General features: G+C 38.5%; 1 protein-coding gene across 4 annotated transcripts in view; it reads right to left on the bottom strand.

The window, feature by feature from the left end:
• Positions 1 to 23,884, bottom strand: part of DHX57 (DExH-box helicase 57) — a 55,011-nt gene that overhangs the window by 25,759 nt on the left and 5,368 nt on the right. For 3 of the 4 annotated variants that reach the window (XM_007082398.3, XM_042982120.1, XM_042982121.1), the window contains exons 2-12: positions 20,183 to 20,400; positions 18,023 to 18,175; positions 16,797 to 16,982; positions 15,654 to 16,492; positions 13,691 to 13,938; positions 12,096 to 12,217; positions 10,452 to 10,647; positions 9,391 to 9,515; positions 4,961 to 5,094; positions 4,051 to 4,105; positions 2,075 to 2,280 (exon numbers count right to left, since the gene is read on the bottom strand). In XM_007082398.3, coding sequence (XP_007082460.2) covers positions 2,075 to 2,280; positions 4,051 to 4,105; positions 4,961 to 5,094; positions 9,391 to 9,515; positions 10,452 to 10,647; positions 12,096 to 12,217; positions 13,691 to 13,938; positions 15,654 to 16,492; positions 16,797 to 16,982; positions 18,023 to 18,175; positions 20,183 to 20,394 — 2,476 coding nt within the window. In that variant the 5' untranslated portion in view covers positions 20,395 to 20,400. The remainder of the gene's footprint in view (positions 1 to 2,074; positions 2,281 to 4,050; positions 4,106 to 4,960; positions 5,095 to 9,390; positions 9,516 to 10,451; positions 10,648 to 12,095; positions 12,218 to 13,690; positions 13,939 to 15,653; positions 16,493 to 16,796; positions 16,983 to 18,022; positions 18,176 to 20,182; positions 20,401 to 23,884) is intronic. The other variant, XM_042982122.1, reaches the window with a different exon arrangement.

The following is a 23,884-nucleotide window of genomic DNA, read 5'->3' as shown; positions in this document are numbered from 1 at the left end:
TACTCTCAACCTTACTTCTCAGGATGTTGGGAAGATTAAGTGAAATATTTAGGAGCTATGCATATCTTTCTGAACAGCAGAATAATAGCTAATCCCCTAATTCCTGGATGATTACCACTCCCCACACAGGACTGGGAAGAATAGTCTTCGACGGAAGGAGAAAAAGGAAAACTCATTTGCTTCTTCTCCTATAGAACAGGGGGATGCAGGCTCTTACTCCTTGAAAGGTAAGCACTTTTGTTTTTTTGGAAGGGCTAGAGGAGTTGGGGTGGCAGTCCAGGGAAAAAAGCAGGGAGGGCAGTTGAGACATGTCTCTGGTCTAGGCTTTAAGGAAGAAAGCAACAGTAGTAATGCTGCCGTGTCTGTGTGTTTAGCCCAGCTCATATGCACAGAAGACTATCTAGGAACAAAGAACAGTTAGGTGGGACCTGGCATGGGAGGAGGGATCAGCTAAGAACACATAAAGAAATGCTCAGTATAGGACGGACCCACAAAAGACGCTATTTGAAAGCCTGTGAGTAATGCTAAAACCAGTGGATGACATTTTGAGGATTTTAGAGGCTATTTAAAAAGTCTTCAAATATCTCTCCACAAATGACTTATTAACTATAAAGGCAACAAACAGTGACCTACACAGGGGAGACACGTAGCCAACATCTCCTTAACCAAGTGATCAAAAACAACACTGCCAATAAAGGGACAAACCAATGTCATATGCCTCCTGATACGATGTGCCAAAAAGGACTCAACATTGTTTCTGTGGTTTTCTTTTTCTTTTTTTAATTTTTTTTAATGTTTATTTTTGAGACAGAGAGAGACAGAGCATGAACAGGGGAGGGGCAGAGAGAGAGGGAGACACAGAATCTGAAACAGGCTCCAGGCTCCGAGCTGTCAGCACAGAGCCTGACGCGGGGCTCGAACTCACAGACCGTGAGATCATGACCTGAGCCGAAGTCGGACGCTTAACCGACCGAGCCACCCAGGCGCCCCAGTGTGGTTTTCTAACCAAAAATGAAACCCAAAAGGTTGGGTTTTCTAACCTAAATTTAATCATGGGGAAACATTAGACAAATCTAAATGAAGGGATATTTTAGAAAATAACTGGCCCAAACTCCTAAAAAATGTCAAGATCTTAAAAGAAAAATAAAGGCTGGGGAGTTTTTCCAGATCAAAAGAAACTAAAGACACACAACAATGAATGCAATACATAATTGTGGGTTGGATTCTGGGCCAGAAAAAAATAGCAATAAAGGACATTTTTGAGATAATTGGCAAATTAGAATAGTGACTATGGATTAAATAATAGTATTATATTAGTTAAATGTCTTCATTTTGATCATGTCCTGTGCTTATGGTCTTAAGAAATACATATGTCCGTTCTTGACTTCAGCTCAGATCATGATCTCCCAGTTCATGGGTTTGAGCCCTGCATCAGGCTCTGTGCTGACAGTGCAGAGCCTGCTTGGGGTTCTCTCTCTCCTTTCTCTGATCCTCCCCTGCTTGCAGGCGCGTGTGTGCTCTCTCTTTTTCTCTCTCAAAATACGTAAATAAACATTAAAAAAAAGAGAAAGAAATATGTACTCATATACGAGGGATTAAAGGACATGATATCTGCAACCTACTCAAAGGGTTCAAGAAAAAAACATATAACGTGTGCACAGTGCAAATGATAAAGGAAATGAAGCAAAATAATAATGGTGAGCTGGGGTAAAGGATATATGAGAGTTCATTGTATGGTCCTGCCAGCTTTTATTATGAATTTGCAATCATATCAAAATAAAAAGTTACAAAATACTAAGGAATATACTTGTATTTCACTACTTCCCAATTTTTCTATAATAAACATTTCTTTTATAATCAGAAAACACCTATATGTAAATATAATAACAATTACGTCTAATATGTGTTGAAACTGCTATTTTTTTTCCAAGTTTAAGGTTGTTCTGATGCATTAAAGACAATGTAGCTGTGAAACAAGAGCCACGTTTTTCTTCCTCTGGATCACGGTGGGGGGCGGCGGGGGAAACTGGTTCCCTATGACATAACCGTAATATTCCCCCAGGAAACACATTACCTTTATAGCGGGCCAGGAGCTGCTTGAAATCCAACTGTTGGTCTGGCACTGCATCTCTGACAGAATCCTGGTGCTGGAGGTGAAGGGAGAGCCTCAGGTCTTCCTCTACTTCTTCAAACGCAGTTCTGCTGCGCCTCGCTTTAAGCTTCTCCTTTGACATCTGTTTCATGGAGCGCAGATAAGGGCTCCCATCCTGCAGCACGTACCTGAGGAAGTTAAACAAAGGGATGGGGCTGTTAGTATGTAGGTCTGATGGTGAGGAATGAAAATATTCACCTATTTATGTTTTCCGATCAGCAGAGTGTTGCTCTGTCTCTGCCCAATTCATGTGCTTCTCTTTCACCAGTCCAGGGTTCTGCTGGCCTGTGCCCTATTTCTGGTAGGGAACACACTAGAATGTTTTTGGTTCTGTTTCAAGGTAATTCTGGAGGCAGTGAGTTTGAGAAAGTGAGAGAATAAAGACAGGTAAACTAGTTAACACGTTAATTTCCCCAGAGATTCACAGCGGAAATGGGGTAGGGCCCCCACATAACAATTTATTTAATAAGTTCCCTACATAGGCTTATTGCATGCAAAAGTTTGAGAGCCACTGTTTTGGGGTTTTTCGCTTGAGAAAACTGTACCATTAAATAAATAGAGAATTAGAAGTAGGTCTTATTAGAAAGGGAAGGAGCAGGGAGTAGAGAAAAATTCTGAACTGAGTTTTCGGTGCCAGACTGCAAGGGCATTTTCTTTCTGGAGCTCAGAGGTCAGGAACAAAGATACTGATTTGGAAATTCTTGGCACAGAGGTGACATCTGAAATCACATGAGTCTAACAGAGGGACAAAAGAGTTTAATGGTGAGAAGGAATAGCGCAAGGATAAAACCATGGGGGGGGGGGTTTCATGGTCAAAGAGTAGGAAGAGGAATCAGGGCTTTCAAAGGAGAGAAATATGTTTGTATCCAATGGAAATGGCCATTTTTTACCCAGCGCTGAAATTATGCAGACATCCTGACTCTCACACTAGACTGCAAGCTCCCTGAGCACTGCAGGATGATGATGATGATGATGATGATGATAATACCTAACACTTGTTAGGTGCCAAGCACAGTTCTAAGCATCTGCAGCTATTAACTCTAAGAATTAATTAATCCATCCTCATGACAACCCTGTAAAGCAGCTATTAATATACCATTTTACTTGTGATGAACCTGAGTCACAGAAAGATCAAGCTACTCATCAATGTTACAGTTAGTAAGTAGAGGGCAGAATGGGTACTTTTTTTCATATTAAATTCTCCATATATCTGGTCCTTCATCATTTAAAAAAATTTTTTTTAATGTTTATTTATTTTTGAGAGAGAAAGAGAGAGAGACAGAGACAGAGAGAGCGTGAGCAGGGGAGGGCAGAGAGAGAGAGGGAGACACAGAATCCGAAACAGGCGCCAGGCTACAAGCTGTCTGCACAGAGCCTGATGCGGGGCTTGAACCCATGAACCATGAGATCATGACCTGAGCCAAAGTCAGATACCTAACTGACTGAGCCACTCAGGTGCCCCTGTCCTTCATCATTTTTTCAATAGACTTCATTCTTCAGTACAGTTTTAGGTTCACAGCAATATTGAGCAGAAGGTACAGAGGTTTCCTGATACTCCCTGTTTCCCACAAACGTATAGCCTTCCCCATTATCGACACCACCCCCCTCGCCCCCCAACACCAGGGTGATATAACTGTTATACTGATGAAGCTACAATGGTACATCATGATCACCCAAAGTCCATAGTTTACATAGTTCCAGTCAGTACTCTTAACATACAATGTGTACTGTGATGTGAATTGCAAATGATTTGTATAATATTTGCTGAAAAGGGAAAACCAAACACTCAAATGGAAAAATCAGAAGAAAAACTAACATGTCTATTAAAATGCTGGCACACTGAGGTAAAATAATGTTTTCAAAGACTTTCACCAAACCTTAATTAATGTCTTCCTTACCTTGTCACAGCAATTGCATCTTCCAGAAAAAACTGATCAACAGGAAATGTACGACCTAGAAGGACAAGAAAATAAGACTCAGGATACCTGTTCAACTACCTTGAAATAAATAGTTTGCAAATGTAAAATTCTCTTAAAACAAAGCTTGGCACATTAAGGTACTGTTTGCTCTGTCGTCTTAAACATATCAGAAGAAAAGAAAAGCCTTTGATGAGAGAAATTAGAAGGGATAGATAGATTCCAGCTCATAAAAAAACAGAAGTATATAGGTGGAAATGCTCATTTGGTAATAGGACATTTTTTAACCTCTTTTTTTTTTTTTTTAAACCTGTTACACTTTTCCCACCCTCCCCTCCCCCAAGGGGACTTTTAAACATTCAACAACTAGAAGAAATAGTACGATTATTCGTCAAAATCGTCCATAAATTGTTCTTGTGACAATCAACTGCAGAAGGATAAAGCAACCTCCAAGGTGATAAATTAATCCCACAGTGAGACTGTGAAAGCACCAGAAGACACAGACTACTCAACTTCACTTTCTCTCAGAGTGGACCAACATCCAGGAAGTTAGCAGAATCCTGTAGTGAACAAATCTGCTATACACAGAGACAACTCTATGACAGATTACCACTATTAACTCATACTTCAATATTAAATACAACGGAATTCTAGAAATCCTAGTAACTGAGACTTTTTTCAAAAGCACATGTAAAACTGAAATCTCTTAGCAAATGGATATAATGTTGCTTCTTTATTAATTTCATTATATGGTCATTAATTTTATTTGTTATAAATCTAATCACTTCTTGAGAAAATATCAATACCTGTTATTTTACATCTCAGATGAACTTTAAAAATAATTATATTTGCTTATCAGAACAAGGCATATTTAATGATGCATATTAATCACCTGGGATAGTAATAATTGGGCAGGAACTGAAATATTCTGAAAAGAGCTCAGCATTTAAAGTTGCACTCATTAGAATAACTTGAAGAGTTGGTCTCTGCAACAAAATGTCCTTCAAGACGAGCAGCAAGAAGTCACTAAGGGAAATAAAAGAAACACCTCAAGATCAAACAAATTTAATACATAAAAATGAATTAGCTTTATTTTTTTAAACGTTTATTTTATTTTTGAGGGGGGAGGGAGAGAGGAGAGAGAGAGAGAGAGAGAGAGAGAGAGAGAGAGAGAGAGAGAGAGAGAATGAGCAGGGGAGGGGCAGAGAGAGACAGAGACACAGAATCTAAAGCAGGCTCCACGCTCCGAGTTGTCAGCACAGAGCCTGACGTGGGGCTCGAACCCGTGGACCGTGAGATCATGGCCTGAGCTGAAGTCAGATGCTTAACCAACTGAGCCACCCAGGCGCCCCAAAATGAATTAGCTTTTGATGCATTTTGAGCAAGGAATGTGTAGACCTATGTGAAAAAAAAAAACTTCACATCTTATAGAAAGATGTGTCATGATCCTAGATGTGAAGACTTAAAATTATGAAGATATAAACTCAAATAACCAAATAAACTCAAATCGGTGTACTACCAATCAAAGTACCAACAGGATCTATCATTGCATTTGATAATTCTACTTCTGGATATCTACACATACATAATGAAGAATATACAAAGATTTTCATAATAACATTGTTCGTAATAGTAAAACAATGACAACTGCCTAAATGTCCATCGACCAAGAAGTGGTTGGCTAAAAAGAAATCACCCAATCTGTGGAATAACATGAGGCAGACAGAAGGAAATAACACAGAGCTTTAGATACTGATATGAAAACATCTCTGAAAAAAACCCAAGTATGTACTGCAACAAGCACTGCACAAAAGCAATATCCTTACTGGTCTCCCTGCTTTGGCCCATCCCCTTGCAATCTCTTCTCAATAGAGCAGACCAATGGTTCTGTTCGAATGTAAATCTTACTGTGCCAGTCTTCAGCTCATAATCCTTTGATGACTTATTAAAATCCTCACTAACAAGTTAGGTCCTACATGACATTTTCTGCCCCTACCACCACTTGTCTCCGGCTGCTCTCCCCTTATTCACTCACTCCAGCCACACGGTCCTCCTTGTGGTCCTGGAGGCATGTACCTCAGGTCTTTTGCACATGTTATTGATCTGCCTGCAATGGGCTTCTCCCAGACATTCACAGGTAGTTCCCTCATTTCCTTCAAGTTTTTACTCAAAGATACCTTTGTAGCCAGGCCTTCCCTAGTCACTCTATTTAAAAATTCAAATGCTCCCCTCCCCTGCATTTCATATCACCTTTTCTCTTCTTGGCACTTAACATATTTTACTTATTTATCATTCTTATCGTTGAGCTCACCCATCAGAATAGAAGCTCTATGAGGACAGGGATTTGGGTCTATGTTGTTTACTAATAAAATAATCTAGAACAATGTCTGGAACAATAGTAGCTGCTCAAAAAACCTGTTGACTTACTAAATGAACACATCAGTTGTGTAAGAAAAAAAGGTCAGAAAGCAAAAGTACCTATTTCTAACAAAGTAAACATAAATGTCAATGTATAAAAAGGACATATCACTAGTCTCATCACCACAGTTATCTCTGGGGAAGAGACTGGTAATGCTTGGAAGTGTTAAGGGAGACTTTCATTTTATCTGTATTGCTTGGATGGATAGATAGGTAGATAGATAGATAGATAGATAGATAGATAGACAGATGGATAGATGGATGGATAGATAGATAGATAGATAGATAGATAGATAGATAGTAGGCTCCATGCCCAATGTGGGTCTCAAACTCACGACCCCAAGACCAAGAGTTGCATGTTCCATTGACTGAACCAGCCAGGTGCCTCCTGCATAGCTTTAACTTTTAATGAGAGCATATTCTTGTACTATTTCGTTCTCTTTAATTTCATGAGCTAATTAACTTACATGTACGACTTTTGTTTCTTTTTTAGGGAAAAGGACATAATATAACAATTAAGAAATGCTTAAATAATTTATAATACACGCATACTTAAAATCTCCTTCTGCAATTCTTAATAACTTCAAAGATAGTTCATGCTATCACGTTAACTATTATATGAGAAGCAGCACACACAACTCCAATAGTGTTTGTGGAGACATATATCTCTCTCTACCACATCTCTCTCCTAACTCCTAATATACTCCCAGAAGAAAACAGACCAAAATCGTAACAGGTAATTATTATACAGGGGACAAAAAATATTTTTTGACATTTCTTTGATACTTCCCAAACATTGAGGAAAATCATGTTATCTGTATGGTCAGAAAATCTATTAAAAATTTTAAACAAACACAGCTATAACTTTTCTACATTTAACCTTTAATCTTATGTATATTTTTACTGATCTTGAGTCCTAGATTTTACTCCTATTTTTTTGTTTTTCTTTTTCCATCTGAGCCGGCAAATATCCCCCTACTTTTTCTTGTAATTTGTACACTCCTTTCCCAAAGGCTGCTATTTGTAAATGACTGAATCTCCCTTCTCCAGAGTGTAATTTATCTTTCATCGGGTATTATTTTGAATTTTTAACTGTTGATATTCTACAAGTCATTAAGTTTTATATAAAAATCTTTCTCTTTTGAGATCACGATTGAGAAACCAGATCCAGTACTATGCTCTAGTTTCTCTGAGTTTGTGGAAATATAGATGTTATGAAAGCGAAAACCATTTTTTGTATTTAGAATTATACTGGATATAATTTCCCCTAAAATTTTAAATGTACCTTTAGAATATAACATTTAAATATTATTAGTCTGGTAGAATGTCTTATTTGATTTCTTCCTCCAAGTTGTTTAGTGATTCTGTGAAAATATTTTCTTCTTTCAAATGTTCACTTGAACATTTGCCTGCAAAAATGAAATGACTTACCATTTATTTTTCCCCCCACTGTTTTCTGGAGTCTCTACAAAAAAATTATTTGTCCCTCAAAGATTCCCAGTATTTTATGTATAGTCATTTAAAATTTACTATTGCCATGTCCTAGGAATTATTTCTTTTTATTTTGATCTATTCTTTTTATATGTAAGTCCGCTTTTCCTTAGTTTCCAATTACTTGATATTTCTTATTTACTAGAGTATCAGTGTATTTATATCTTTGAACAAATAGTCTTCTGGTCCTATGTCTTCCCTGCTCAGTTCTTAAAAACTTTTTATTAGCAGTAGCAGGGAATCCTTTTCATGTTTTTTGGTTTGTTTCTTTTTTAAATTTTGCTATTAGCTATTTTCTGCTTCTCTGGCAATCTGCCAACTTTAGTTACTTAGATTTTCCTTCCATTCAAGGTACTTATAATAGTATAGTCCTTTTTGGGAAAGTCTAATAATTTTCATGGGATTCTTTTTTTTCCATACTACTTTTTTTTTTTATTGCTCTAGAACATGATCCACATGACAAACTATGATTAATGCCACCTATTTACTAGGCCCTTCCTTTTAAAATACTCAGAATTTTGATTTTACATCCCAGCCCTTTAATGACTTCTAATTTCATAGAATAAAATCTAAATGCTTTATTGTCATGGTATATAAGCCCCTGAAGATCTGGTTTCTTCCTTTTCTACCTGCTACTTTTTCCCTCATTTACTACAACCAGCTGCACAGGCTTCCTCCAGTTTCTGGGCTCATGATACCCTTTCCCACTGCAGAATCTGAGAATGGTGGCTTTGCCCCCATTTGTCACACAGGATGCCTTCTCATACTTCTGTTTTTAATTTAAATATCATCTCTTGAGAGACAGCAGCTCTGACCATCTCAGGGATCTCTCACCTGCAAACACAGCAACCTGTTTACTCCTTCATAGGACTTACTCCAATTCAGAATTGTTTACGTATTCATTTGTTCATTATTTGTTTTTCCTACTAGACAATGAGATAAAGGGGAGTCATATATGTTTGCTCACTATAGCAACCCCAGCAATTAACAGATCACTTGGCACTTAATACAGTCTCAATAAATGTATGAAAGAATGTTAGGACTGAATGACTGACCAAATGAACAAAGAAGGAAGGACATACTGACCAATCCATCAACTACAGCATGCCTTACACCTGCTACTCCTAAGTACAGTGCCCAGCTCAGCATGATGCCCAGGAGGTGTTAAGTATCTCCTGGGAGAAGATGTCCATCTGACAGGATGACTCTTCTAGTGATGAACATATGCCCTCCTAGCCTTTTTAGTATTACAGACCCTGGAGATCAGGAAAGCGTTCCTCTTCTCTAACTTGGGCCTCCTCTGTGGCCTTCCTCTCTAGCTCTGTGAAACTGAACTGGAAACAGAACAAAATTCTTTCAGCCATGTCTTCATTTTATGTGTGTGGCTATTTGTTAGGAAAATCTTTGTTTTACCTTTCTTCTGTCCTCTCATGAACTTCATCAACAATGATATGGGTGATTCCTTGTAGAGCTGTGTCTCCCTCCAGCCTTCTCAGCAGCACGCCTGTGGTGCAGTACAACAGTCTGGTGGCTGAGGACTTACACAGAAAAGGGCATAGAAGGCATTCATGGAATTTTTGAAAAAAGGAAACTCTTTCTTTCTTTTTTCTTTTCTAAATTTTAACGAGGCTCCACATCCAACTTGAGCCCACGTGGCTTGAACCCATGACCCTGAGCTTAAGAGTCATATGTTCTACTGACTGAGCCAGCCAGGCACCCCAGGGAACACTTTCAAAGCCAAAATGGCAAGGCCATTTTGAATGGATAGGGACAAAGAATATTGAAAACGTCAGCAGTTGCATTTAATCTGAAACCACACTAAATGCATAGTTTCTTTCTGGCAACAACAGTAAAAGCTTTTCTACTTTATATCAAAAATTTAAGTTTAAACCTCATAAAAAAACATTCAAAAAGTATTATAAAACATAAAAACAACAGTGAATAATAAACCCAATTCTAAATTTGTCTGTTCCTTATTTGGTTAAATGGATTAAGTCTCAGGATTAAGAGTAAAATAGCAGTTACTAGATCACTTCTGCCAATAAAGAATAAAAGGTCTTTAAAAAAAAATGTTTCTTTTATTTTAAAAGAGAGAGAGGGAGAGTGGGCTTGCATGTGCAGGCAAGCAGGGAAGGAGCAGAGAGAGAGAGGGAGAGAGAGAATCCCAAGCAGGCTCCGTGCAATCAGCACAGAGCCTGATGATGTAGGTCTCAATCCCGTGAACCATGAGATCACGACCTGAGCCAAAATCAAGAGTGGGACGCTTAAATGACTGAGTCACCCAGGTGCCTCAGAATAAAAGGTAGAGGAAATTAAGTACACCCAAATAAGAGTTCATACCAAAATATTTCTGAAAGGTCTTTAGCCCTACCTAAGTCTATATCCCAAATTGCCCATGTGTCTCCGGACCCCAAAAATTCTTTATACTTGAAAACTAAATTTCTGTTATCAGGAAACAAGCAGAGCATACGAACCTTGACACTTTCCAGCCGGATCTGGTACCCCACAGTCAGACCCACTCTTTCTGTCCTTTCTTTAGCAACACGTTCAGCAACAGATATTGCCGAGATTCGTCTGGGTTGCGTACAGATGATATTGGCCACCTTCTCAGGTGGTCCATTCAGAGAATCATCCAGAATAAACTGAGGAATCTGTGTGGTTTTTCCACATCTGTATGTCAAAACAAAGAAGTCCTAATATGAGAGTTTTCAAGTGCTAGTTACCAAAAAAACAAAAACCAAACTAAAAAAAAAAAAAAAAAACCCAAAACAATCATGTGCAGTGAGGAAAGTGAGAAACCTGATTATGATAAAATGTGTTCCACTTCATTTATCTTCTAAACTGACCTACTGACTTGTTACCTACAGCTCATAACTGCTAGGAATTTGCACTCAGATTAACAGGGCAATCAAATAATCATTTAGTATCATTTGTAAAATTGAGACAATTGAACAGACATTAGATTAAGTTCTGTAAACACCACTACAAATGACCTCTATGTTTGAATCCTAAAGAAATGGGAGTATTATGTTATGATTTTTATGTATTATCTTACTGATTTGGCTACAAGTAGACTGAGGTTAAAAAGATATGAAACTGAGGGGCGCCTGGGTGACTCAGCCAGTTGAGCGTCCAACTTCGGCTCAGGTCATGATCTCAGTTAGTGAGTTCAAGCCCCACGTGGGGCTCCGTGCTGACAGCTCAGAGCCTGGAACTCACTTCAGATTCTGTGTCTCCCTCTCTCTCTGCCCCCCTCCCCTCTTGTGCTGTCCTCCTCTCTCTCTCTCTCTCTCAAAAATAAACATTAAAAATTTTTTCTTAAAAATATAAGAAACTGGAAGATCTCTTTAAATGTTTATTTATTTATTTTGAGAGAAAGAGAGGGCCAGCAGGGGAGAGGGGCATAGGGAGAGGGAGAGAGAATCCCAAGCAGGCTCCACACTGAACCGACATGGGGCTCAATCCCATGACCACAAGATCACAACCTGAGCTGCTATCAAGAGTCAGACTCTTAACTGACTGAGCCACCCAGACACCCCAAGAAACTGGAAGATCTCAAATTACTACTATATTGGTGAGTCTGGGCACGAATGTAATTATTAGGTTAAATACTTTTGAGTAGAGAACTAAATTAAAGCTACAACCTATCGCTGCTAAATAAATTTGGATAACATGCGAAAAGGGTAAAGTAGGAAAAATAATATGCCCTAAATTGTTATTAAAAGAACAAATAAAAGCTCTAAGGAAATCAGAATAAATTTAGCAGATGGAAGTTTCTAAGTTAAATGTTCTAGAACTATCCTTTACATTTAAAAATGGGCCTGGTAAAAGTCTTCATTTAGACCTTTTACCTTAAAATTGTCTCAGGGAAGAGGTGTGCAATGTCTATAAATTACTTGATGGATTTCTGAGGTGTTTTTTTGTTTTTTGTTTGTAATTTGGGTCTGTTGGCTAAAGATCTGTAAAATTAGGTTCTGTGAAATATTATTTAATATCTGACAAGTAAAGCACAAATAAGAACAGTTACTAGTTTTTTACAAGTAGAACTGGTTATGGTAACCAGGGTGCATACCATATTCATGGATGAAAGCTGCATTACAAATAAATTGCATTCTTACCCAGTCATACCACTTATAACAAGCACTTGGTGATCGCTCAACAATTTAAGAATGGTTTCTTTTTCTTCCCAAGCAGGGAGCGATTGTCTTTCTTGCAGAATTGCCTGGAACTGTCTGGAAGCCTAATAATATAAAAGATAAGGCATCAGTTACGTTACTTTGAATCATCTTTCACAAAGATCTCAGGTTGGAATCTCATAGCTAGACCCACCCTTTCTGCTCTTTCTTTAACAATTTGTTCAGAGACAGAAATTGCAGATTTGTTAGGATTGGGGGCTGGTGACTTCAGCAGAAGGCTGCTTAGAGAATCAGCCAGAGAAAGCTGTGAAATCTTTGTGATTTTCCTACGTCTGAATAAACTGCAAGATCTTGTAAGAGAAATAAGCCATCTTGTTTAGCACTACCCAGCTCTTCCTAGCAGGATTCTCTGCACCAGCACTATCCAGTAGAACCTTCCATGTTAATGGAAATGTTCTATAATAGCATTGTCCAAAAGAACAACCTCTGACTACACGTGGCTAGTGAGTATTTGAAATGTGGTTAGTGCTACTGAGGAACTGAATTTTTAATTTTATTTAATTTTAATTAACTTAAATTTAAACACCTGCATGTGGCCAGGGGCTACCACACTGGATGGCATAGTTCTATCAGATTTTTACTAAAATCAGTAATAGTAAGAACACTCATGAAAGGTTCTTTTTGGCCACCCATCACATATATGTAACTCAGTCTGACGTCCAATGGCCAATAAACATTGTAGCATATGTTAAATCTAAAGATATATTGTTGAATAATATAAGAAATTTACATTAACACATCATTTTCTGCATATAATGTTATCATATAAATTTATCACCTCTAAACACAAACTGATCAAACTGAATATGTAATTTTTTGTTTTTACTATCTTACTACTTATGGTGTGAATTTCTATTCATTTTGATGTTCTATAGGCATTGCACTACGTATGCCGTAGTGTTATGCTGTGTCAAAAATCAGAATCAGGACTTCACAATTAGAAATGCTGCTAGACAGCATCCAGTCCAATCCCCAAACTGGCTAAGCAACTTGTTTTTGTCCTACATCCAACCCTGCCCTAACAGTTCACTTACAGGTTCTTTGAAAACAATCTTCATGTGAATGGGATAAAAACATTATGGACTTTGGAAACAGAGATTTAACTTGAAGCCCTTGTGTGGCCACCTGCTAGCTATGTGACCTTGGGCAAGTTATTCATCCTAGGATTCTCTCAAATGGAGTCAGAGTCCCTCCTTCTCCTTTCTCCACTATTTTTTCTAATATAAATCACAGCACTAATTTTCATTTCACTTATCAGATTGCCTGTCATAGTACCAGAGCCACAAGATTCTGAGAATATTTGGTATATATGCGTGCATTTCACTTTCACTAGCCATTGGATTTTCGAAAACTATCTAGAACATGCACCCAAGTTTGCTGTGGCTTGCAGAAACTGACCACGCGGAGTTAAAGAGAAACAAAAGCATACCAGGGAGGGTAGCGAGGCTTTCTCACTCCTAACCAGTTCATCTGTACAGTAGGGAGGCAATGCTAGCCAATCTCTGGGAACACCCTACCTGTTTGATTCGGAACTGCTTGCAGAGTTTAGCATTTTCAGCATGTACTGATTTTGCCTGCCAGTCATATCTTCTGGAAATCTTTTTCTTAAGGTTCACATAGCTCTCATTCTCCACTATAACTGGTGCAGGACCTTCATCCTCCTCTGAATCCTCCTCAGGTTCTGATTCTTTTTCAACTTGCAGGGGATAAAAGGAAACATTTTCCATATGGAGCCCTTTCTTTAGCAAATGGGGAGAGTCACTCTCTAACAAAGTAACAACAACAAAAAAATCGTAAGATGGAGAAAAAGCTAAAGCTTGAATAAAGCAGGTTCATTTGTTTCAAACAACTACTTCTACTGCTAAAGAACTTAAAATGCATCTTCAAATATACTTTAATTAGGAATAAGTGGCTATTGCTAAACCAAATTAAAAACGAAGAAGAAAAAAATCATGGCATGCTTTGTTAATTCTGTAGACTCTTTACATTCAAGGAATTAACTGACGGTTTCAACTATTTGCAAGTGTTCCTAAAATTCTATGACATGAAACCCAAATGTCTACCAAATGATAAATCAATACACAAAATATGGCATGTCCTTATAATGGAGTGTTATTCAGCAATAAAATGAAGTACTGATATATCCTACATGAACAAACCTTGAAAACATCATGCTGAGTGAACGAAGCCGATCACAAAAGCCACATATTGTATGATTCCATTTCCAGGAAGTATACAGAATGGGCAAATGCACAGACACAGAATGTAGATTCATAGTTGTCAGGGGTTGAGGAAAGGGAGAAATGAGCACTCGCTGCTAGTAAGTATGGGGTTTCTTTTAGGGTTGACCAAAATGTTCTGGAATTAGACAGTTGTCATGGTTGGGGCGCCTGGGTGGCTCAGTCAGTTAAGCGTCTGACTTCGGCTCTGCCATTCCTGAGTTGGAGCCCCGCGTCAGGCTCTGTGCTGACAGCTCAGAGCCTGGAGCCTGCTTCAGATTCTGTGTCTTCCTCTCTCTCTGCCCTTTCCCCGCTCACGCTCTGTCTCTCTCTCACTCAAAAATAAAGATTAAAAAAAAAAAAATAGTCGTCATGGTTGCACCACTCTGAATATACTAAAAAGCCACTGGATTGTACCCTTTAAAAGAGTGAATTTTATAGTATGTACATTATATCTCAATAAAGGTGTTACTTAAAAAAAAAAAGGCCCTGTCACACAATCTGTCATTTCTCCAGGAATATATTTGAATCCCACATACTAGAAACTGCTGTTTGGCAGCAAGTGGCTAGTGAGTGAACCTGGCCAACTGTATGCCATCCACACCTTAATGCAGTTTCATTGTTCTCTACTTACTGATGTTTACCTAAGAACTCTTGTGAAATCAGGAAAACTTGTTTCTCTCAAAGATGGCAACAAATAAGAATTCCTTGAAGAACTTTGAAAAAGGAGTTTAACTGTGGTGTACGAATCTGTATGGCAAATCCGCAAAGCGATCAAGCCAGAAGGTTCCACAAACATTTTTTAAACTGAGGGTTTAGGACTTCATAAAGATAGCCTTAACACTAATGGACTTTGGGGGTCTAGTATACTGTGGAAAGAGAAATATCTCTAAAAACTCAGTTGAAAGTAATTCCATGTAAAACATCAGAAGTAAACATGTGAAACCAAATGGATTAAATCAAACAGATTTTCTGGGAAGATGCTTTAAGGTTCTTCCAACCCCCAACTGTAGAATAAACTTCTGTATCACTACAAACTTTCAATGCAGACAGCCCAATCACAGTGACAAAACTGGGGCTTTCAATGAAAGTCAGGCCACAGTTCAGGGGATTCTCATTCCCTTTTGCCCTTGGACTGAAGAGACTGATTGGCCTAAGATCACCGGGAGATCCTAGAGAAGCCCTCAGAAGCTTGGTCTTCCTTAATCCATCCTGAATGCCCCCTCCACAAAACCCTCCACTCAATCAAAGCCTTCCATACCTTCAGGAGTCTGATTTGGAGCGAAAGAATTGTTTGGGATCACTGGTTTACGACAGACAGGATTATTTATTCTGGTCCCAGACGATACTGGTGGAAAGTTCACAGGAGGGACACTGTATTTGTGATGGGTGTTTCTTAGTAAATTGACTATTTCTGATTCTTCCTCTAAAAGGGTTATCAAAGAATATACAACAGGTTCAGAAGTTTCTGCAAATGTCAAGGCCTTGCCATAAAGGAACTCAGAGATATGTAAACGACAAGCCAGAGGTAGATTCTCATTGGTGGAATAAAATGCCACAAGGGGAGCTTGATAGGGGTATTTGTGGTCTTTAGAAAATCGAATTTCAAGTTCATATAAAAAAGAGGCATCTTCATGAGCATTAAGATGAGAATCATCTACAATTCTTTCTGCTCTTCCGACAATTTGATTTGGGGGCACTTCATGTTTGAATTTGCATCTTGATCCAAATTTACAATTTCCTTTGAGGTAAAATTTACAGATTTCAAGTGAAGTCTCCTGTGTATTTTTGGTGCTTTCCTTTTGCTTTGATTTGCAGAATTTACTCGTCAAATACTCCAATTCCAATCCAATGGTCCAGACTCGGTTCTGAATTCTTTCGATAAATTTTTCTCCACAGATTGACTTCAGAGCAAATGCCTCTTCCTGCCGCTGTTCCACACACTCATCCACGCTCACATGGGCAACCGCCTCAGAGAGCTTCATCCTCTCCCCGAATGTCTCTGAAAAACACTGTGTGAGCAGATGTTCCAGCGATGCCCCCACATCTCCATCACAGATCCGCAGGGCTGCCTGACAGCGTTCAGGGTTGAACCCATACCTACCAAGTGTGAAACATGACAAAAAATATTGAGTAATTTCAAATCACAGAAGTGAAGTTCATTTAAACATGCTCATGTGAAGTTATAACTATATATAGGCAGGATTGGCATTTTGAGAAAGTATCCCTGGTAACATGGATCCCTCCCTAGTCACCCTGTCCTGAAAGAGAGGGTATTAGGCACATCAGCACCGCAGCAGCCCCTGCAACAGGAGAGCTTTCCAGGAGCGGGGAGTAGGGTTTGTAATGTGATTCCAGTTTCTTCAGTTCTCCCCCAGCCGCCATAAATGTTGAAAGCAATCACCTGGCAAGTTTCTGCACTGCAAATGTTGAGACTGTGAATTCTGGATTAGGAGGCTCCACTAGGCCTGAGCCAGCACATTCCAAAGGGTCACAGTCGGGAACAAGGGAAGCTTCTCGGCCAGCAGGCCAGTACTGTTCATCATCACAATCAGGCTCGTCATCTTCCTCTTCCCCAGAAATGCCTCTTCTGACAAAGGTAACATGTTCGTATTATTAGATATTAAGTTCCACTTACTTCAAAGTAAAATTTAGCAAGAGTCTAAGAATTTAATTCAGGGAGCCAAAGGACACAGGATCCTAACCATTCTTCAGTCACTGATTTGAACTTTTACTGATCTAACTTCTATCTTGGCAATTAATATTTATCAGGCATTTATTAATGCCAGGTTCTATGCTAAGTGTTGTATGTGTTCTAGCTCTTTAAAAATCTCCCCACAACCCTCGATCAGATACTGCTGGGATGTCCATTTTTCAGATGATCAACTAAAAGTTAGAGAGGGTTAGTAACTGCCAAAGGTATACAGTAAAGAGCAACTAGAGATTTTAACCCAGGCAGTGTGACCCCAGAGCCTGTACTCTTAACTACAGAAGCCCTGGCCATCCTCTTTCTCCTCATTCATAAAAACCATCCCTGATTTTTTGCTTTGCCTAACCACCTTTCCTAAATCTAAGGCAGATAAGAGATACGTAGGTAAGACGGAGGCTAAACTGTTGACTAACCCACCCATCGGTTCTGGTGAATGGAATGCACTGACTTCTTTGACTGAAATCACAGAGCAAAAACAGCCAAAATATTAAAAGTTGTTTCTCTGAGGCAGATGGTTATGAGAAAGTGTAATCCTAAGACTTCATCTGATCAACTCAATATTTGCTCCTCGAACAACACGTCTACTTGTTCACTGCAGGGTTTTATTTGGAAGTCTGTCAATAAAGCAATTACTGAATCCATACCAGCATTGTCCTCAGAAGAAAAGACGCAAAGGCAATCTGTACTGCTCCCAGATATTGCAAAACAAACACGCTCTAAAACTGCTGCTGAATAATTATTCATGTTTTGCTTTTGGCTCACTTTCAACTAATCACATTGTCACAATAGGATCAGTACTGAAAAGCATTCCAAAGACACACTGGATGGACGGACGTTCCCACTGCCCCCACTGCCCCCACTGCCCCCACTGCCGATATATCTTCCTTAACATAATAATTGACTCAAATAAAATAACTCACTCAGATCCAGCATCCGCATCTTGTTCTTGCAGGTCTCGGAGAAGAGCTTTCACTTTCTCTTGATTCTCAGAAGTCATATGCAGAGTCTGAAGGGGCATTTTGGCTTCGGGCTTCCATTTGGGGCGTGCCTCTCCTTTTCTACTGTTGCTAGGTCTGCAAAGGACACATTTACCTGTGACCAGAACTCTTACGCTCTCCTCACAGTCCTCAAACAGATACAACATGGACTGGACTGTCAAGTGTTTTACAAAAGATGACAATGACTGTGAAGAATTTCCCCTTTTCTACAGTATTTACCACACTTCATTATCTTGCAACTGCTGGGGAAAAAAAACAACCTGGTTAGATTCCTAATCACTAAATCTGGTTTCACGAACTCAAGAATCCTCTGGAAAAAGTAATGCTATGATGACTCCTGCTGCAGTTGAGAGTAGAGACTTTCAAAAGAAATGTTACACGCAAAGCATTTATTTCATTCTGTTTTAGGTGCCCAATCTGAAAACAATGGGAATATTAAGCCTTACTTTTGAAATATTTACTGACCTTATCGTTATTTACTGATTACAAAAAAAAAAAAATAATAAATACATGTTCACTGGAAAAAAGCAGAAAACAGAAGCCATCGTAATTCATATCAATTCTTTTTTTTTTTTAATTTTTTTTTTTTTTAACGTTTATTTATTTTTGAGACAGAGAGAGACAGAGCATGAACAGGGGAGGGTCAGAGAGAGGGAGACACAGAATCTGAAACAGGCTCCGGGCTCCGAGCTGTCAGCACAGAGCCCGACGCGGGGCTCGAACTCACGGACCACGAGATCATGACCTGAGCCGAAGTCGGACACTTAACCGACTGAGCCACCCAGGCGCCCCAATATCAATTCTTTTTATATACACTTTTAAATGAAAGTATACAGCACATATAATCTTTTATAATTTATTTTATTTCCTCATCAAAATAAAACTGGAATTTTCGTAAGATTAAATATTCTTCTACAACATATTTTAATTTTTTTCTTTTTAATATTATCTGTTATTTTAGAGAGAGAGTGCATGTGAATGAGGGAGAGGGGCAGAGGGGGAGAGAGAGAAAGAGAGAGAGAGAGAGAGAGAGAGAGAGAGAGAGAGAGAGAGAGAGAATCTTAAGCAGGTTCCATGCTCAGCACGGAGCCCAACACAGGGCTCAGTCTCACGACCCTGGGATCATGACCTGAGCTGAAGTCAAGAGTTGGAAGCTCAACCAACTGAGCCATCCAGGCGCCCCACCTATATTCCTTTTTTAACTAATATTTAGTTGGGAGTTGTTCCCAGAAAAGGGAGAGAAAGAGAGAGTAGCTAATCTCTAAAAATTCCAGTAGACAGCTTGCAGTGCTGTTTAAGAGACAATGAGAATTCTATACCTATACTGCATAACATGCAGTAGTAAAATCTTTACTTTCATTAAATATTCACTAGAATGATCAGAATTTATTTGTTATTTAAAAGTTGAATATGAAAGAAGCCTGGATATGACTCTGTCACTGGTCACCTGAAGCACCAGTGAAGATTTGGCTGATATGTCTGGAAAATAGATAACTCATCAACTAAAAAGACCGAGTACAGTCACGTCGAATTTTGGCATTTTCAAACTACAATGTGTAAGGAATACTTAAAATCATTTTCATCACTTTCGCTATTTCTGATATTTGCTTTCCTGGTAACATTAGTTTCAATGACAGTATTACATTCAATTCACAGTGTCATGTAAGTTGAAGTTAACTTCAGATTTCAACCTTCGAAAAAAAAAAAAAAAAGCTATTACTTGGCATCATGCCTTTAGAAAAGGTTACAAAGTGGGGGCCTTCAAGGGTTTAAAGTAAGAGGAGGGCCACCTGGGAGGCTCAGTCGGTTAAGCGTCAGACTCTTGGTTTCAGCTCAGGTCATGACCTCACAGTTCATGAGTTCGAGCCCTTCGTGGGGCTGACAGTGTGGAGACTGCTTGGGATTCTCTCTCTCCTCTCTCTCTGCCCCTCCTGTGAGCGCTCGCTCTCTCTCTCTCTCTCTCTCTCAAAGTAAATAAACTTAAAACAACTTTTTAATTAAAAAAAAAAAACAAGAGTATAAGTCCCACAGATTAGAAATCGATACCGTTTCTATCTCTGAACATGAGAAAGGCATAATGACCTGAACGTGCGCCTCGATTCACTGAAGATACAAAAGTCGTCACCGTCATCCCAAATTCTACTCGAGGCCTTTCTGTTGCCAGCACTGCCACCACCACTGCTGCCACCCCCATGAGATTTACTAGTGTGACTCCTGCCTCCTCTTCCTCCTCTAGAAGACCCTTTTCCACCTCCTTTGCCTGGCTTGCCTTTTCTTCTTACTGAGGAACTCATTTTCACCTGCAAGAGAAAAAAGTAATACAGACACCATAAAATCAGACAAATATAATAACCCTTTGTTGAAGTTATGGATACAGCCCATTATAGACAGATAAGGAACTGCATATTTTTACAAGGGTCAGTCTAGGGGAAAATAGGTAATTCTTTTACAAAAGTTTTACAAGCACATCCCTCTGAGGATTAATATTTTTTAGTGACTTTCTCTGACACAGGTTGCTTAACCAAGGATGTGCATCAAAAATACATGGAGAAGTTTCCAAACACGTGTCCTTAAGCCTCAATCCTACATTCTGATTTGGTTAGATTTGGTATAGGGTTTTAAAAACTCTAGTCGAGAGGGGCACCTGGGTGGCTCAGTTGGTTAAGGATCCAACTCTCGATTTTGGCTCAGGTCATGATCTCACAGGTTCGTGAGACTGAGCCCCACGTTGGGAGGAGCCTGCTTGGGATTCTCTCTCTGTCCCTCCCCCCATGAGCACATGTGTGCTGTCTCTCTCTTTCTCAAAATAAACAAACATTTAAAAAAATACTTTAAAAAACACTGTAGTTGAGAAGAGATGTTTTTCATGTATTTAATACGTGATTTGATAAAATTTTACTTTACGTATACACTTTCAGAGACACAGACCTGGCTCAGAGATTTTGCCTGGGTAGAGTAAAAGTATAGGGCCTTTGTATGCCATTGAAGTTGTTAATCAGTTTAAAATAGAATGTTATAACTATAAGATGTTTTATGTAAGCCTCATGGAAACTACAAAGCAAAAATCTACAGTAGGTACACAAAAGAGAAAGGAAATCAACATACTGCTACAGAAAAAGCATCAAATGACAAAGACAGCAAGAGAGGAAGAAAGAAACAAAGGATCTATAAACCAGGAAACAATGAATAAAATGTCAATTATTAAGCCCTTAACCTCTCAATAATTACTTTAAATGTAAATAGATTAACTTCTCTAAGCAAAAGACACAGAGTGGCTGAACAGATGAAAAAAACAAGACCCAGCTATATGCTGCCTAAACGGAATTGATTCAGCTTTAAGGACACACACAGGCTGAAAGTGAAGGAATGGTAAAAGCTATTCTGTGCAAATGGAAACCAAAAGAGAGCAGGGGCAGCTATACTTTTATTGGGCAAAATAGACTTTAAGGCAAAAACTGTATCTCGAGACAAAGACGGTCATTATATAATGATAAAGGGATTAATTCATCAAGAGGATCTAGCAGTTGTAAGTATTTATGCACTTAACATCAGAGCACCTACCTATATAAAGCAAAATGGAAAAATGAAAGTAAATGAAAAAAAAAAAGCAAAAAGAAAGTAAAAATGAAAATATGATACATTAAAATTATAAAATATAGCCAAAATTAGATTCAAGATATTTTTTTTTGGATTACATATTCCTATAATAAGAGAAAATTGTTTTCACTCAAGAAGTAATAGGCTGCATTACAAAGAATAAAATACCTAGGAATAAACTTAACCAAGGAGGTTAAAGAACCGTGTGCTGAAAAGTATAAGACATTGATGAAAGAAACTGAAGAAGATACATATAAATGGAAAGACAGTCCCTGCTCATAGATCAGAAGTGATACTATTAGAATGTCCACAATGCCCAAAGTAATCTCCAGATTCAATTCAATCTCTATCAAAATTTCAATTGCATTTTTCACAGAAATAGAGCAAACAATCCTAAAATTTGCATGAAGTCACAAAAGACCCTGAATAGCCAAAGCAATCTCGAGAAAGAAGAACAAAGCTGGAGGCATCACACTCTGATTTCAAACTATATTAAAAAGTTATGGTAAGCAGTATGGTATTGGTATAAAAACAGACACAGAGATGAATGGAACAGAATAGAGACCCCAGAAACAAACCCATACATACACAGTCAATTAACTCACAACAAAGGAGCCAAGAGTATAATTAAAAAAAATTTTTTTTAATGTTTATTTATTTTTGAGAGAGAGAGAGAGAGAGAGAGAGACAGAGCACAAGCTGAGGGAGGGACAGAGAGAGAGGGAGATATAGAATTCGAAGCAGGCTCCAGGCTCTGAGCTGTCAGCACAGAGCCCAACGTGGGGCTCGAACTCACGAACTGTGAGATCATGACCTGAGCTGAAGTTGGATGCTCAACCGACTGAGTCACCCAGGTGCCCCAGGAATATACAAAGAAAGAAGTTTCTTTAATAAATGGTGTTGGGAAAACTGGACAGCCATGTATGAAAGAATGAAATTCAACTACTATCTTATACTACACACAAAAATGAACTCAAAATGGATTATAGACTTGAATGTAAGACTTGCAGCCATATAACTCCTAGAAGAAAACATAGGCAGTAAGCTCCTTAGCATCAGTGTTGGTGACGCTTTTTGACTCTGACTCCAAAATCAAAGGCAGTAAAAGCAAAAATAAACAAGCGGGATTACATTAAACTAAAAAGGTTTTGCAAAGCAAAGGAAAACATCAATAAAATGAAAAGGCAAACTACTGAATGTGAGAAAATATTTGCAAATCATATATCTGATAAGGGGTTAATATCTAAAATATATAAGGAGCTCATACAACTCAACAGCAAAAAGGCCAAACAATCCAATTAAAAAATTGGCAGAGGATCTGAATAGACATTTTTCCAAGGAGAACATACAGATGACCAACAGGTACATGAAAAGATGCTCAACATCACTAATGGGAAATATAAACCAAAACTACAATGAAATATCACCTCAGACCTGTTAGAATAGCTATTATAAAAAAGACAAGAAATAACGAGTGTTGGTAAGGACGTGGAGAAAATGAACTCTTGTGTACTGTTGGTAGGAATGTAAATTGGTGTAGCCACTATGGAAAACAGTATGGAGGTTCTTCAAAAAATTAAAAATAGAACTACCATACAATCCAATAATTTTACTTCTAGGTATTTAGCCAAAGAAAATGAAAACACTGACTAAAAAGATATATACACCACCATGTTCACTGCAGCATTATTTACAACAGCCAAGACATGGAAACAATCTAACTGTCCACTGATGGATGAATGGATATAGAACATGTGATACACACACACATATACCATGGAATACTATTCAGTCATAAAAAAGAATGAAATCTTGTTATTTGCAACAACAAGGATGGACATCAAGGGCATTTTGCTACATTAGTCAGAGAGAGAAAGACAAATACTGTACAATCTCACTTATATGTGGAATTTAAAAACAAAAACAACTAAGCTCATAGATACAGAGAACAGATTGGTGGTCACCAGAAGTCGGAGGTCAAGGGTAGGTAAAATGGGTGAAGGGGGTCAAAAGTTACAAACTTCCACTTATGACATAAGTAAGTCATGGAGATGTAAAGTAAAGCATGGTGACTATAGTTAATAATACTATATTGCATACTTGAAAGTTAAGATAGTAAATCTTAAAAGTCCTCACCACAAGAAAAAACTTTTTTTGGTAACTATGTATGGTGATGGATGCTAACTA

Source organism: Panthera tigris, chromosome A3 (genome assembly GCF_018350195.1).
Source record: "Panthera tigris isolate Pti1 chromosome A3, P.tigris_Pti1_mat1.1, whole genome shotgun sequence".
In the NCBI taxonomy this organism is placed as follows: Eukaryota; Metazoa; Chordata; class Mammalia; order Carnivora; family Felidae; genus Panthera; species Panthera tigris.
The sequence above is the reverse complement of the archived record's forward strand: the minus strand, read 5'-3'. Positions and strand labels throughout refer to the sequence as shown.